This window comes from Emys orbicularis, chromosome 21 (assembly GCF_028017835.1).
Source record: "Emys orbicularis isolate rEmyOrb1 chromosome 21, rEmyOrb1.hap1, whole genome shotgun sequence".
NCBI classification, from domain to species: domain Eukaryota; kingdom Metazoa; phylum Chordata; order Testudines; family Emydidae; genus Emys; species Emys orbicularis.
Window position 1 is genome coordinate 4,872,317 of NC_088703.1, and position 14,920 is coordinate 4,887,236.

The 14,920-nt window shown below is 52.9% G+C and overlaps 1 protein-coding gene across 1 annotated transcript; it reads left to right on the forward strand.

Moving 5' to 3' along the window:
• The first annotated feature begins 203 nt into the window (after positions 1-203).
• LOC135893142 (neutral amino acid transporter B(0)-like) lies at positions 204-6,407 on the forward strand. Its single transcript, XM_065420934.1, has 5 exons — positions 204-367; positions 2,891-3,124; positions 3,603-3,797; positions 5,176-5,310; positions 6,158-6,407. The coding sequence occupies exons 1-5, from the start codon at positions 228-230 to the stop codon at positions 6,393-6,395; spliced, it is 942 nt and encodes a 313-aa protein (XP_065277006.1). The 5' UTR covers positions 204-227; the 3' UTR covers positions 6,396-6,407.
• The last annotated feature ends 8,513 nt before the right edge of the window (positions 6,408-14,920 follow it).

Below are 14,920 nucleotides of genomic sequence, written 5' to 3' on the forward strand. Positions count from 1 at the left end.
GGTTCTCCAGCCTTCTGGGACCTTAAAGTACTGATGGCTAAAGTTCTACAAGGCTCTCCTTTCTTGCCAAACTCACGCCTGTCAAGCAGCCGCAAATAGCTAGAGCCTTTCTCTGTTCCCTGGTCTGTTGTCTTCTCTGAGCTACCTTGTTCCTCTGATGACAAATGTTGACGACAAATGTTGACCTCTTCTCTGCTCAGGTTCCCCTGGGAGATGAGGTGGAAGGGATGAACATCCTGGGTTTGGTGGTTTTTGCCATCGTCTTTGGGATCGCTCTGCGGAAGCTTGGGCCCGAGGGGGAGAACCTGATAAAGTTCTTCAACTCCTTCAATGAAGCCACCATGGTGCTGGTCGCCTGGATCATGTGGTATGAAAGGGCAGCTAGTTGCACCCATTGGGGGAGAAGGGGGTTGATTCGGTGAGGGGTGGGCAGTGACTGGTAACTTGGCGATAAGACTGTCTCCTGTAGTGCGTCGCCCTGGGTAGATAGCCAGAGCTGTGGGGGGTGGGTGCAAAGGCCTGTGGGGATAATTATGGGGCTAGATGAGCTGGTGATTTGGAATCTACCAAGCTGCTCAGATAGAGTTGTGTGGTGATTCTGTGCTGTAATGGAGACCATTCCACTTGGCTCGGTGCTAATTCTTTAACATGGAAACGATTCCACTTGGCTCAGTGCTAATTCATTAACATCCTCACTCTGGAAGAGCTGGGCTCCCTCACCAGTACGTACAGTTAGTGCCTTGCTCTCAGGCCCTCCGAGACCTGGATGTGAGCCTGACTACAGAAAGGGAGAGGTCAAGTGATTCATCCAGGGTGGCAGAGTCATCTGCAGAGCCACAAATAGAACCTGGCCCTGCTCTGCTGATCTTGGGTCAGACGCATGCCGGGGGCGTAATATTATACCGCAGATGCTCTTGGACGCGGTTGTTGGCACTTTCTTTCCTGGTGTGCCAATATGCCAGGTGCAGCGGTGACTACGCATTGGTGCTTACACCCAGTTCTGCCTCCTTTTAGCGGCTGGACATTCCTGTTCTTCCTCTGCTGTTGGGAGATGGGTAAATGACTTGCTGTATTGGAAACGCCATGGTGTAGTGTGAGATGGGAGTGGAAAGATCATGGGAGTTTTTTCCCTAGCTGAATGCATTAGTGGATTGTGGGGTTCTTTGCTTCTGGAAGGGTCTGGTGCGCGCATCTCTGGACCGGAAAGGGCAATAAATAGAATCCTCTCTCTGGGCTTGAGGAGTGGACAGCAAGGATCAGCAAAAGTCCTCCTGGCTATGGCTGGACTGCTTATCCACCTCTTCTGGGATCCTGCTCCGCTGAGTCCTCTTGTTGTATTTGGACTTTCAGAAAGCCTTTGACAAGGTCCCTCAACAAAGGTTCTTGAGCAATGTAAGCTGTCATGGGATAAGAGGGAAGGGCCTCTCGTGGATCAGTAAGTGGTTAAAAGACAGAAAACAAAGGGTAGGAATAAATGGTCAGTTGTCACAGTGGAGGAAGGGTAAATACCGGAGTCCCCCAGGGGTTGGTACTGGGACCAACCTTCATAAATGATCTGGAAAAAGGGATGATCAGTGAGGTGGCGAAATTTGCAGATGATACAAAATTCCTCAAGACACTTACGTCCATAGCAGACTGCAAAGAGGTACAAAAGGATCTCACAAAACTGGGTGACTGGGCATCAAAATGGCAGATGAACTTTAGTGTTGATAAATGCAAAGTAAAGCGCGTTGGAAAACATAATCCCAACTATACATACAAAATGATAGGGGTCTAAATTAGCTGTCACCACTCAAGAAAGAGATCTTGGAGTCATTGTGGATAGTTCTCTGAAAACATCTGCTCAATATGCAGCTACAGTCAAAATGTTGGGAAAGGGATAGATAATCAGACAGAAAATATCATAATGCCACTATATAAATCCACACCTTGACTGTTGCATGCAGTTCTGGTCGCCCCATCTCAAAAAAGATATATTAGACTTAGAAAAGGTACAGAGATGGGCAACAAAAATGATTGGGGGAGTGGAACAGCTTCCATACGAGGAGAGATTAAAAAGCTTGACTGAGGCTGAGAAATGACTAAGGGGAGAAATGATAGAGGTCTGAAAAATCATGAATGGTGTGGAGAAAGTGGATAAGGATGTATTATTTACCTCTTCACGTGACACAAGAACCAGGCAGTCACCCAATAATATTAATAGGCAGCAGGTTTAAAACAAACAAAAGGAAGTACCTCTTCACCCAATGCATAGTCAACCTGTGGAACTCCTTGCCAGGGGATGCTGTGAAGGCCAAAAGTATAACTGGGTTCAAAAAAGAATGAGAGAAGTTCCTGGAGGATAGGTCCATCGATGCCTACTAGCCAATATGGTCACGGGCACAGCCCTGTGTTCTGGGTGTCCCTAAACCTCTGACTGCCAGAAGCTGAGACTGGATAATGGGATGGATCACTTGATAATTGCACTGTTCTGTTCATTCCCTCCGAAGCATTTGGTGTTGGCCACTGTCAGAAGACAGGATACTAGGCTATGTGGACTCTTGGTCTGACCCAGTATGGCCATTCTGATGTAACCTCCTCTCCACTCCCGAGCAGCATGTGCTGGGCAGACTTGTTTCAGGAGATGTGGATTCCTCCTGACCTATGAGAGGTAGCATGAACTAAGAAAGGGATTCAGCCCAGATTTCGGTGGAAGGTAGGAGCTTGAATATCTTTGAGGATCTGAGCCTGGGAGCCAGGACTCCTGGGTTCTCATCCTGGCTTGGCCACTGCACGCAGATCTGGGGCAAGACACTTAACCTGGCTTTTCCCATCTACAAAATGAGGATAATTGCCAACCTGGCTGGGGGGGAGGGGTCTCCCTGTCTTCACTGGTCTCTCCTGCCCTTAGGTATGCTCCCCTTGGTATCATGTTCCTGGTGGCTGGCAAGATTGTGGAGATGGAGGACGTGGTGGTCCTCTTCACCAGCCTGGGCAAGTACATCTGCTGCGGTGTCTTAGGGCACTTCATCCACGGCTTCATCCTCCTCCCAGTTATCTACTTCATCTTCACACGCAAGAACCCCTACAGGTTCCTCTGGGGCATCTTCACAGCGCTGGCCACTGCCTTCGGCACCTCCTCCAGGTATTGTAATGCTAGCTGTGGGCACAGGAGCTATGGGGCTTGAGTAAACCTCTCGTAGGGAGGCTTCCAGCAGATCAGGGAGGCCCTGGCTCTGTACTTGGTCCTGCTAGTGAAGGCAGGGGGCTGGACTCGATGACTTTTCAAGGTCCCTTCCAGTTCTAGGAGATAGGATATCTCCATTAATTTATTTAATTTATATTTTTTATTTATTTAAGTGAGGTGCATTCATTCTCCAGTGAAGCACCTGGCTTTGGCTGCTGCACAGCAGAACATCTAGACCAAGGAGGTAACAAACTTGGTGGGGGCTGTTTCCCATTTGTAGTGTAGCCTATGGGTGCCCTTCTCCCACAGGGAAGGGTGCCTATGGATCTATTAGGAAGTTCTGCATTGGCTGCCCACCCTTATGTACACACCCGGCTCAAGGCCTAGCTGGGCTGGTGCATGAGTACTCAGCGTACGCGCTCTGATCTCTCCACAGCTCTGCCACGCTGCCGCTGATGATGAAGTGCGTTGAGGAGAACAACGGCGTCTCCAAGCACATCAGCCGCTTCATCCTGCCCATCGGGGCCACGGTCAACATGGACGGGGCCGCCCTCTTCCAGTGCGTGGCGGCCGTCTTCATCGCCCAGCTGAACAACATCCCGCTCAACTTCATCCAGGTCATCACCATCCTGTGAGCGGAGCAGCCCGCACCCTGCTCTGGCGCTAAAACACTGAGCCACAGAATCTGCCCCACCCCACTCCGAGAGCTGGGCTGGTTATTAGCCCTGGCTTACACAGGGGCGAGTGGGGTCCTGAGGCACAGGGAGGTGATGGGACTTGCCAAGCGGTGGCGGGGCTTGGACTAGAACCCAGGAGTCCTATCTCCATACGAGACCATGCTTCTGTCCAGAGGCGAGAGTCCTTGACTCCCAGGTTCTTCATCTAACTGCTAGGCCCCGTTGTCTGGCCCCACCCAGCTGTTCCTCTTCCTCTTGCGGCTTTCTGCAGGAAACTGGGAATCTCCCTGCCTGCCTCACATAGGAAAAATGGAGTCATGAGCTTGCTGCCAAGACCAGGGGAGATCCTGCTGTGAGCCAGCGTCACATGAAAGTTGCTTCTGTTTTATAACTGAGCACAGTGAATGAGTAGCTGAGCCCTGGCACTAACCAGTGCGAGTTACAAGGGTTAGCAGCCAAGAGGCTGAATGTCCTGCCTCTGCAGAACTCCCAGGTCTTGGAAATCCAGGGGTTTGAGGGGCCCAGCTCCGCCGCCTCTCCCCCTCCCCTCCCCCCAGCACCCCGTGCTCTTAAAAGGCGGCCTTCACGCCTGGGTTGTGTCTGCGTTTCCCCAGTGCAGACACTGCTGGGGCGATGTTTGGGATACGGTCGCTGTCTGAGCTAAGGCACAGACGAGCTGTTGTCGTAGGAGCTTTCACTTCACCCAGCTGCTCTGCCCCAGCCCCGAACCCCCCTCCAAGCGTGGGCACTGAGTCAGACTGGGATATGCCGTTGCCTCTGAGTGCGGGGCGCTCAGCTATGCTGATCCAACCGGTACACATCACACAAGGTGACCCAGAGGGTCAGTGATCAGAGTGTCCCGTGATTGTCCCGTGGCTCATTAGAGCCGGATGCTTCCTCCTTAGTCGAGAGATGCTGCCCACGCTCCTCCCCAGCAGTGGGTGGAAGGGGAAGAGCTCACTCTTTGCTGGCTGGCGTGGGGCCTGTCACTGGCTGGTTGTGCTGCTGGGAGGTCCCTTCTCTGAGCGGTGTTGACACACATCCGTTGGCCACGTACTCCTTAACTCAAGGATCACGTGGTTAGGGCACTACCCAAGGACTTGGGATACCTGGGTTCAAGTCTCAGCTCCACCACAGACTGTGTGACCTTGCCTCAGTTTCCCCATCTGCACAATGGGAATAAGAGCCCTGCCCCACCGGGTGGGGGGGTTGTGAGGATAAGTGAGTTCCATTGTGAAGTGCTTTGAGATCCACCAGTGAAAAGTGCTATGTAAGAGCACCCCTGCTGCACTGGTGACGTGTCTGATCTCTCTCTCTCTCTCTGTCCTGCAGGATCACAGCTACAGCCTCCAGCGTGGGGACAGCGGGGATCCCTGCCGGTGGCATCCTCACCTTCGCCATCATCCTGGAAGCCGTTGGGCTGCCGACCAACGACATCTCCCTCATCCTGGCTGTGGACTGGCTTGTGTAAGGGCAGGACAGGGGGGCAAAGACACTGACATGGGCTGTACGGGGTAGAACAGACAGATCCGTCTGATGGGCTCGGCGGGTGCAGCTGCCTGGAATGGGCCGTCTGGCTGGGTCCGTGGGAATCCGCTTCCCGGGGGCCCCCTACATTTCTGCAGCCTCAGCAGAGCACGTTAAACCAGCTGAGAGCAGTCTCGCACGGGGAGAGCCCTGGGCAAAGTGACACAAGGCTGCACTCCCCATAGGCTGTCTCCGCTTGGACGGGGCTGTTCCTTTGGCTGGCCTGCAGCTCAGCTTCTGCAAGGCTGCGGTTGCTGCATTCGCCTGCCGCGCAGCCGCCCCTGCTTCCAAAGGGGAAGGGACGGTACCACGTAGACAAGCCCCGCGGCACAGTGCAGTGCCGCTTTGCCAGTGGGCAGCTGAAGCAAGGGGGTGCGTGGGTTAGTCTCCCACGAGTAGCTCGGTGCTACTTCCCCATGTCTGAACACTCTGGGCCTAGCAGCTAAAAAGCCTGATTGAGTGGGACCAGCTCGGAGCAAATCCCTGGCTCTGAATGGGACGTGCCCTGGGGCACAAGGGTGTATCCTGCGGGGTGCAGCTTTCCTCCTGCTCTAGAAATCCTCTGGCGGCATCTGCCACAGTTGTGCCAAGTCAGCATCCAGCCCAACCAGAGGTCAAGAGCTGCGTGACGGGCTCTGGGTTGCTGGGCAGGGGCTTTGTGGCAGCGCTGGGCTGCCGTCTCCCGGTGGCACTGAAGCCCCTGCCCCTGGTTCAGAGCTGGGGAGCAGTGTCTGACTCCCTGCTGTCGCCTGTCTGCTCACCCACCAATCCTCCTATGTTTGTTCAGGGACCGCACCTGCACCGTCCTCAACGTGGAAGGAGACGCCTTTGGAGCCGGCCTCCTGCAGGTGTACACAGAGAGGACAATGGGGAAGGCTGAAGCCGAGGAGCTGGTGGAGATCAAGACTGAGGACTTGGGCCCCAGCAAGGTTCCGGGCGAGGAGGAAGGCTCCCCACTGATCAAGAGAGACGGGCCCGTCCCGCTGGCTGCCGTTGGCTCCTGCGAGAAGGAGTCTGTGATGTAATCAGTGCCTGGAGCGTGGTCCTGGTCGGAGACTTTTCCTTTTTTAGGGTTCCTTTTTAAAGATGTGTCAATCAGGGCAGAAACGGCCACTTCTGGTTTTCTTAAACCTTGAACCTCCTGGGCCGAGGCAATCTCTGTGAGGGGGCTGATTAGCTCGAGACAATTCTGACAGCTCTCTAGAGTGACCCCCTGACACCCACCAATCTGACTCGTGTTGAGGGAGCTGGAATCTAGGCTGGGCTCCCAGCCCCACCTCTTATTCCTTTTCTATGTCAATCCCATTCTCCTGACGCTGGCTGCAGCCTGTGCTGGCTCAGGGGCCTCTTGAATCACTCCTTGCCTCTGACCTTCTGAGGTCTGCCCTCCCACCCCTGCCCTCTTCCTGTTAATTTTCTGGACCAAGCAAGCACCAGAACTGACCTCCTTGCGCTTTAAATGTGCTTAAGCATCTGGCGTTTCTTGAACTACTGGTAACGCCACTTTCCGTTGTGCACTCAGCTGCTCGAGTGGAGGCCGGCTGGCTCGTGGGCCCCTCCTGACCTCTGACCTCTCCTTGCCTGAAAGACTTGATACTCTAGCTCAGCTAGAGCTCCGGCTGGGGGTCCCTGGAAGAGACCCCCCCGCATTCTCTCCATGTGGCTACAACTCGGTTGTGAAACAGCTTGTGCCTTTGTCTGTGTGGCTGTGGTCCAGTCCTGTCTGTCACGCCGGTCCCGGAGGAGCCGGCGCTGACGTTGGTGTGGAGTCATGCGTCTGTGTCCCACGGTCTCTTGGTGTCCCGAGAAACTGGTTGCTCCAGCCAGGCTGACGTAATTTATTTTGCTATTTAAACGATACGAGTGAGTTGGTCTCTCCAGACAAGAGGGGAGGGAGCCCTTAGACAGCACCAATGGACTGGAGGCTGCACGTGGCATCTACCATGAAAAGGGGATGGGACAGATCCTGGACTGATGGGGAAGCCTGTACGTCAACACCCCAGCTAGGCATTGCCTTGATTATTTGGCTTGCCCTGCCTCTTGGGCTGGACACCCCAGCCAAGGGTTACAGCTCAGTGCTGATGTGTCAACCCTCTGGCTCTTCAGCATAACCTCGGACAGGCTGCGGTTCCTCTGGCCTCATTCACTCCTTAGCCTTGTAGACCCAAATCCTGCAGGGCTGTTCCGATGCCAGCTGGAACCTGTGCCACGACCAGCCGGGGGGGGCTCTGATCTGGGGCTGTTCTTGGGGGCGAATGGCTTGTTCTGTTCCGTTCCCCAGCAAGCCGTTCTGGGAGCTGTCAGGCCCTGGTAGCGCTTAAGCTATTGACCTCAGCCACAGCCTCAGTCCGGTGGGTTGGTCCGTTTGAATCTCTGCTGTATTTTCCCCAGAGACTTTGGGGTGAGGAATCACGAGGGGGGGATGGGTTTGCTCTTGGCATCAAGGTCCGACCCCGTTTTAAACAGATGGGGGGCAGGCTGGGAGAAGATACCAGGCCCCTCGGTAGATCTGACAGGGGAGGGTGTTTGCAATACTGGCTGGATCTTGGATGTGATTGCCCGCTCTGCTGGCTCCATGTGCTGTTACTGACCCAGTGTCTCTGGCTGATTCCCCCCTAGGCCAGGGGATGAGCGTTTCTGTTACTCAAGCTGGCTCTTTAACGCTGGTTTTACTTGGGCTTTTGGAGGCCCTTCGTTTGCCCTCTCAGGACTCAGGCTGAGTTGAGGGTTCAGTAGGGGGTGTTGGGAGAACCGAGCCGCTCGCTGGTGAGAACAAGCCCTGGCTGATCCCCGTGTGAACTCCCTTTGCTGGGGGGGGAGGGGGGGGGTATTTTTAATGCTGCTCTCGCTGCTGGGGACATTGGCACGAAACATGCGCTTCAGGGCATTTAGTGTTCCTCTGGCAGCCGTCTCCATGGCAACCAACCAGTGGCAGGCAGGATCATTACTCCAGGTGAGGGAAGAAACCGGAGCCGCGGGTGAGCCGGCTCTAGAGGCACAAGCTGTACTGCCGGTAGCGCGGCTGTCTTTGGGCTGTAGCATGGGCCTCTTGACCTCTGCCATAGCTTCATGGTGACTTTCAGCCAGTCTCCTTCCCTCAGGGGAGGCAGATAACCTGGGTTTTAGCCCAGCCACCTACAAAACCCTCTGGCCCAGTTTGCTCTAAGGTTGGGCCAGCTAGCACAGCTGGGGGTATCTGCTGCTAGTCCTCCAAGGCCTGCCCATAATTCCCCCCCGAAGGATAGACCCATTCTGCCGTTGCCTTGGAAATAATTCTAGGGCATCCCAGCTCCAAGAACCAGCGGCTATGCCCCCAGATCCAGGGTCAGATCCAGCCCGCAGTAACACAGGTAGGGCTTTGCAGGGGCATGCTCCCACCTGGGCTGGCCTGCGCCAGCTGCCTCTCACAGCGTGACCTGGGCAGAGACTCCAGCCCCTTTGTTCCAGAAGGGGGTGAGAAAAGGCCCAATATGGGGGATAACTGAATCCTGGGGGTGGTGATTTGAGGGGCATCCCCCACTGGGGTCTGAGCCTTGCTTAGGCCCCATAGCTGCTACGATGATATAGCACTCCTCAGGCTTGGGTCCCGCCCCGGTCAGTACTGACCCTGGATTTCAGTGGATCTTTGCCATCCCAGTCCCGGGGAGATGGAAGCACAATTTGAAGCAAGAGTAACTGTAGTGGCAGCTCCGTGATTCTCAGGCAGACTCTGCTGGGGGGACTGCAGGTCTCCTCATCACCTGTTGGGCTTGAAAGCTATCCCTGGAGACAAGAATTTCCATCTCCAGACGGTACCTGCGTGTAGGAGCAGCGGAGTGTGGTTTACACTGGCCACAGATCCGTGCCTGTGGGTGCAGGAAGGTTGGGTACAGGTCTATCTGAATCTGCTTCAGCCTTTTGGAAGCATGAACAAATCCCTAGACCGGTCTTTGGGCTGAGATCTCCCCACTGTCCCTGAGACGGATGGGGACGGGGATGCAGGGGCAAGTCCAAAGTACACAATGCCAAAGGAATTGCTGGTAGGAGCCCTGCAGGGGCAGTGCTGCTCTCAAGGGCGCTCGGTGTGGGTGGTGGCAGTCTGTCCTCAATGCTGCAATGACTGTAACTCTAAAATGTGTCTATAGTCTTGACTGTGTAAACAATAAAACAAGACTGTCCACGGGTGTGTTTGTGCTTTGTATGCTGTGACCCTCCTAGCGTGGCCTCAGAACAGGCGGGCTCTGCTGCTGTGGCTGGTCTGCGGGGCCCCAATAGGGCCTGTGCCAGGGCCCCCTTACTTTAGGCTGGCAGTGGAGGTGAGGGGGAGCAGTGAGCTAACCCTCAGATGATGGGCATCATAGGCAGTATGTGGGGGAGGGGAGGTCAATAAAGACAGAGTAAAGAACCAGGTCCTAGCACGCGGAAAAAGCAGGGAACGCTGGTTCATGCAGTCCCTGGGCTATTGGATATGGGACCAGCTGCCGATTGTGCCACGGCTGGGCTTCGCTTCCCATCTGCGGTGAGTCAGGTTGGCCCAGCCATACGGTTCCCGCCTGCTTTCCTGCCCGAGGCTGCCTCCCCTGGAGCCAGCCCCTGAGCCTTTGCTCTCCCCCCATCCTAGGGAAATTCAATGCTGCACGATCACCCAGTGCGAGCAAGTCTCCGAAAGCCGGCACCCGCCTTGGCTTGCAGCCTCCGGGGAATCTGCCTCCACTCACTTGCATGGGCTTTGGCACAGCAGAGCATGAGAATCATTAAACTGCTGGCTGCACACTGGATGACTGCAGGTGAAAGTTGGCGAGCAGGTGACAGCAGGAGGGACGGCGCTGCCCTTGTGTACTGCTTAGAGATGAATAAAGATTGTTTTCTTTCTCTTTTTTCCACACTACTGCTTCCAATTGACTGTTGTCCTTTAAATACCGGCCCGATCCAGTCTTGTTCTGTTAGGGTTGGAAGAGGAGCGCCTCTAGCCCAGGGGTCGGCAATCTTTCAGAAGGGGTGTGCCGAGTCTTCATTTATTCACTCTAATTTAACGTTTCATGTGCCAGTAATACATTTTAATGTTTTTAGAAGGTCTCTTTCTAGAAGTCTATAACAGAACTAAACTATTGTATGTAAAGTAAATAAGGTTTTTAAAATGTTTAAGAAGCATCATTTAAAATTAAATTAAAATGCAGAGCCCCCCGGACCGGTGGCCAGGACCCGGGCAGTGAGAGTGCCACTGAAAATCAGCTTGCGTGCCACAGGTTGCCTACCCCTGCTCTAGGATGACTGCTGTGAACTAGGCCTTTTCCAACATGGTGTCCCTTCCCAGTGTCTGTCTTACACCTCCTGGTTCTCCAGTTGTCCACAGCATCATCTATGGTAGCCAAGACAGGACCTGACTTTCTACTGGTAACCTCCCAAGCTACCCTACATAGCCCAAGCTGTTCTTCCACTGTGGGCCAAATTTAAAGGATTGATCTATACTCCCTTTATTGTTGTTAATCATGTTTATTATAGGGGATGGCATTGTGCCAGGGGCTGTACAAGTGGTAGCAGTCGGCCCTTCCATGTGGACAATTGAATAAGACCGGACAGAGCCAGGCTGGGGCAAGGGTGGAGCGTGAACAATGTGATGGCATCAAAGGGCAGGTTCGTGCCATGATTTTATTTGGGTGGGTTTAGGAAGGGAGGGGGGAGCAGAGAGGAAGAGGGTGGGAGGAAAGTCCAGTCCGCTGCAGTCCCCTGCTGCTCCCGGCTGGAGTCTCTAGCTAGTTCCTTTCTGCAGTTTTTCCCCAAAGCCTCATGGCAGGGGCTCTGAGAAGCACCAGTTCCCCAGAGAGAAGGGGTAGGTCTCCCCTGTATGGTTCTGGGTCTATGGGCGGTGACCCAGCTACACTGGGCCAGTCGAAAGGGGGTTTGCAGAACAGCAGAAGGTTGTATGGGGCTCTGCATCGGCTTAACGTGTAGGCGACTTAATTTGCCCATTGTCTTGCCCCACTGCTTCCTCCCCACACAGAGAGCTTGAGCCGGGCTTCCCTGTAACCCTGCCCCTGCTCAGGCCAGGGGGGCAGCCCCCAATGCTCAGACTGGATACGGATGTCCCATCTGCGTCCAGCAATGGCATGTGAAGAGGATGGTCGGTGCTGCCCTCTGCTGGCAAGAACTGGGCTACACTGCATGGGTTGGGCGGTAAACAAGCCAGGCCCAGGTCTCCTGCGGAAGGGCTACACAGCTTGATTCTCGATGGTAATAGCTAGTCCTGGGATGAGGCTGCATTCACTGGAACCGAGCTCGTCCCTCGACTCCTGCTTTGGCCCCTCAGTGCAACTCTTCATCTTCCTCCTAATCAACCCTGCCTGTCTGTGCGGGAGGCATTCCCGCTTCTCCTTTTCTGTGGTGGATTGGCTTACTTCCTCTGCAACAGGCAGAGGGTCCAGCTTCCCTTCCCCCCAGCTGCCCTACAGCTAGTGGACATATTTTTACTGTCGCTGGGACCTTCTGCCCTATTCTCCCTCCAGCATCTCCCTGATGGCTATATGGATTTGTTTTTACCACTCTCACACTGTTTGGGAGACAATATTCTTGTGACAGGATCCCTGGGGTGCAGCCTGGCACTGTGGGACCACTGTGCCACCTTAACTCTCCAGCCTGGGCTGTCTCTCACAATGTTTTGCTAGTGACAAGCAGCAAACCCCTCCGGGCGCTGTGATCACTCCGCACAACCGCCTGTGGAGCCCCCCACCCGGATAGATGGCATGAATGCTCCCAGAGCCACTCACGAATCACAAAGAGAAAGGCACCAGCCAATCCCCCCAGCTTCCAGCTTTGTGCCTCAGGAATAGACTGTCTTGCACTGCTCAAGACAAACAGTGCAAGTTTATTTATTAGTTCGCCACTTGCCCACTTCATCAATGGAAAGGGGATATACACTGCATCTGGGAGTGCAACAAAACCAAGGGCTCATAGGCGAGAACTGATGATAGGGTGAAGGAAACATGCTAAAATGCAGGGGATCTGTGCAGATGTGGGCACTTGCAGGCACCTGACTCCCCTCAATTTCCTGCGAGTTAGGGACCTAAATACCTTTGAGGAGCTGGGCCTAGCCATTTCTTCAAAAGCCACCAGTCCATGCCATGAGCCTCCATTTATTTATTATCAGAGGGGTAGCCGTGTTAGTCTGGATCTGTAAATCTATAAGGTGCCACAGGGCTCTTTGTCGCATTTATTTATTCTCATTCTAGATTTCTAACTAGGGCTCCATCATTACAACCTTTACAGCAAGGAATGGCGCGAGAGAACTGCCCTGGCGTATCTCGGGGATGTTTTCCGACAGATCCCAGGGGCAGCTGTCAGTTGGGGAGAGTTTTAAACACAGCATTGCTGAGTCTGGGGGGTATCGTGGAGCTCCAAAGCGATATCGGATCGCAAAGATCAAACCAGTTCCCATTTGGGCCCAGATCCTCAACAGTTCAGATTCCCCAGGCCAGAAGGGACTATTGGGATCACCTCGCCTGACCTGCTGGATAGCACAGGCCAGAGAACTGCCCCAAAATAATTCCTAGAGTGGCGCTTTTAGAAAAAACATCCCGTCTGGATTTAAAAACTGTAGGTGACGGAAAATCCACCATGTCCCTTGATAAGCGTAATTACTCACTGTTAAAAATGTACGCTCTTTCCAGTCTGAATCCGTCTAGCTTCAGCTTCCAGCCCTTGAGTTGTGGTAGGCGTTTCCCTGCTAGATTGAAGGGCCCGTCATTAACTATTTGTTTCCCATGTAGGCTGAGATCAAGCCTCCCCCTAACCTTCTCTTTATGTAGCCTGTAGGTGTTTGCTAGGTAAGGCAGGAGTACAAGTTAAAGCAATAACGCAGTGAGACGGGCCTCCAAGACAATAGCTTAGCTAAACTAAGCAAGGCATATGGCCCCCAAAACGTTAGCATGAACAGCTAACCTTAGGAGGGACCCTGGCTCAGAAGATCTCGCAGGACAGAACACTATGGTGACTAAACTGCTCTCAGGTAGTCACGAGATGCTAGTTTCTATCAGCTTGGGGGGATATTTTAAGTTAGGAACATCAGCAGATGGCTGACCACAAGGGTGCCGTGGTAACTAATTGACATATATGCTAATAAGCGTGAGGTAAACAGGCTAGTAGTCTATGGGAGAAGGGGCCCCCAATCACATTAGGAAATACAAACGAGGAAAAGGGGAGAAGCCCCTCCTGAACATTAGGCATAGTGGCGTCTGTGTAACACCATTTAAAAGTTGTATCCTGGCCTGAGTGCCTTGGGAGATGGAACTCCTGGGAGGTGCCAGGGTTACGACCACTGGTGATGGTGACGAGGAGGATAATAACTAACACTTCAGGTTGTTCAGCAAGGGATGGTGTGAGTATATAGATGCTCAAATGCACTTTTCTGTATTATCTCGATCTACCTTGCTGGCTTGGCATGTTGCAATTTTACCAGTCGTGTTAATAAAACGAGTGCGAGTATTGCAACCAAGCACACCCGGGTTCCCAACTGACCTTTCATTTTAATAATATTGGGCCTGAGCTGGAGACAAGAACCTACCAAACCTCAGAGTGTTAATGGGGAATTCTTAAGTAATTAATATAATTAATAAACAATCAATAGGTCAGGCAACAGTTAAGCTAAATAGTTTGGGCTCTTGGAGTCTGTCACTGTAAGGCAGGTTTTCTAATCTCTTAATCGTTCTCGTGGTTCTTCTCTGAACCCTCTCCAGTTTATCAACACCCTTCCTGAATTGTGGGTACCAGAACCGGACACAGGATCCATCAGCGGTCACACCTGTGCCAAATACAGAGGGGAAATAAATAACCTCTCCGCTCCTACTCAAGATTCCCCTGTTGATGCATCCAAGGATTGCATTAGCCCTATTGGCCAAAGCATTGCTCTGGGAGCTCATGTTCAACTGATTGTCTGCCCCCCTGCCCAAAATCTTTTTCAGAGTCACTGTTTCCCAGGCTAGAGTCCCCCATCCTGGGAGTACGGCCTGCATTCTTTGTTCCCAGATGTACACATTTACATTTAGCCATATCAAAATGCCTACTGTCTGCTTGCACCCAGCTTACCAAGTGATCCAGTTTGCTCTCTCTCAGTGACCTGTTCTCTTCATTGTTTACCACTCCAATTTTTGTGTCATCTGCAAACTTTATCAGCAACGTATGTTTTCTTTCAGGTCACTAATAAAAACGTTAAATAATGTAGGGCCAATGATCCCTGTGGGACCTCCCAGAAATACAACTGTGCAAGGCTGATTCCCGGCTTCCAGTTACATGTTGACACCTATCCGTGAGCCAGCTTTTAATTCATTGAAAATGTGCCAAGTTAATTTTATAGCTTTCTAGTTTTTTAATCAAAATGTCATGAGGTACGAAGGCAAACGCCTCACAAGAAGTCTGTTACATCAACACTGTTATCTTTATCAACCAAACTTGTGATCGCATCAAAAAAAGGTATCAAGTTAGGTTGACAGGGTCTATTTTCCATAAACCCATGTTGATTGGCATTAATCATATTACCTTCCCACGTCAGCCACTCTATTTTGCCTGGGATTGATATCAG

Coding starts and splice junctions, on each gene's coding strand:
- LOC135893142 (XM_065420934.1), top strand. CDS start 228: ATGAACATCCTGGGTTTGGTGGTTTTTGCCATCGTCTTTGGGATCGCT. Junction 368..2,890: donor CTGGTCGCCTGGATCATGTG/GTATGAAAGGGC, acceptor TCCTGCCCTTAG/GTATGCTCCCCTTGGTATCA. Junction 5,311..6,157: donor CTGGCTGTGGACTGGCTTGT/GTAAGGGCAGGA, acceptor ATGTTTGTTCAG/GGACCGCACCTGCACCGTCC.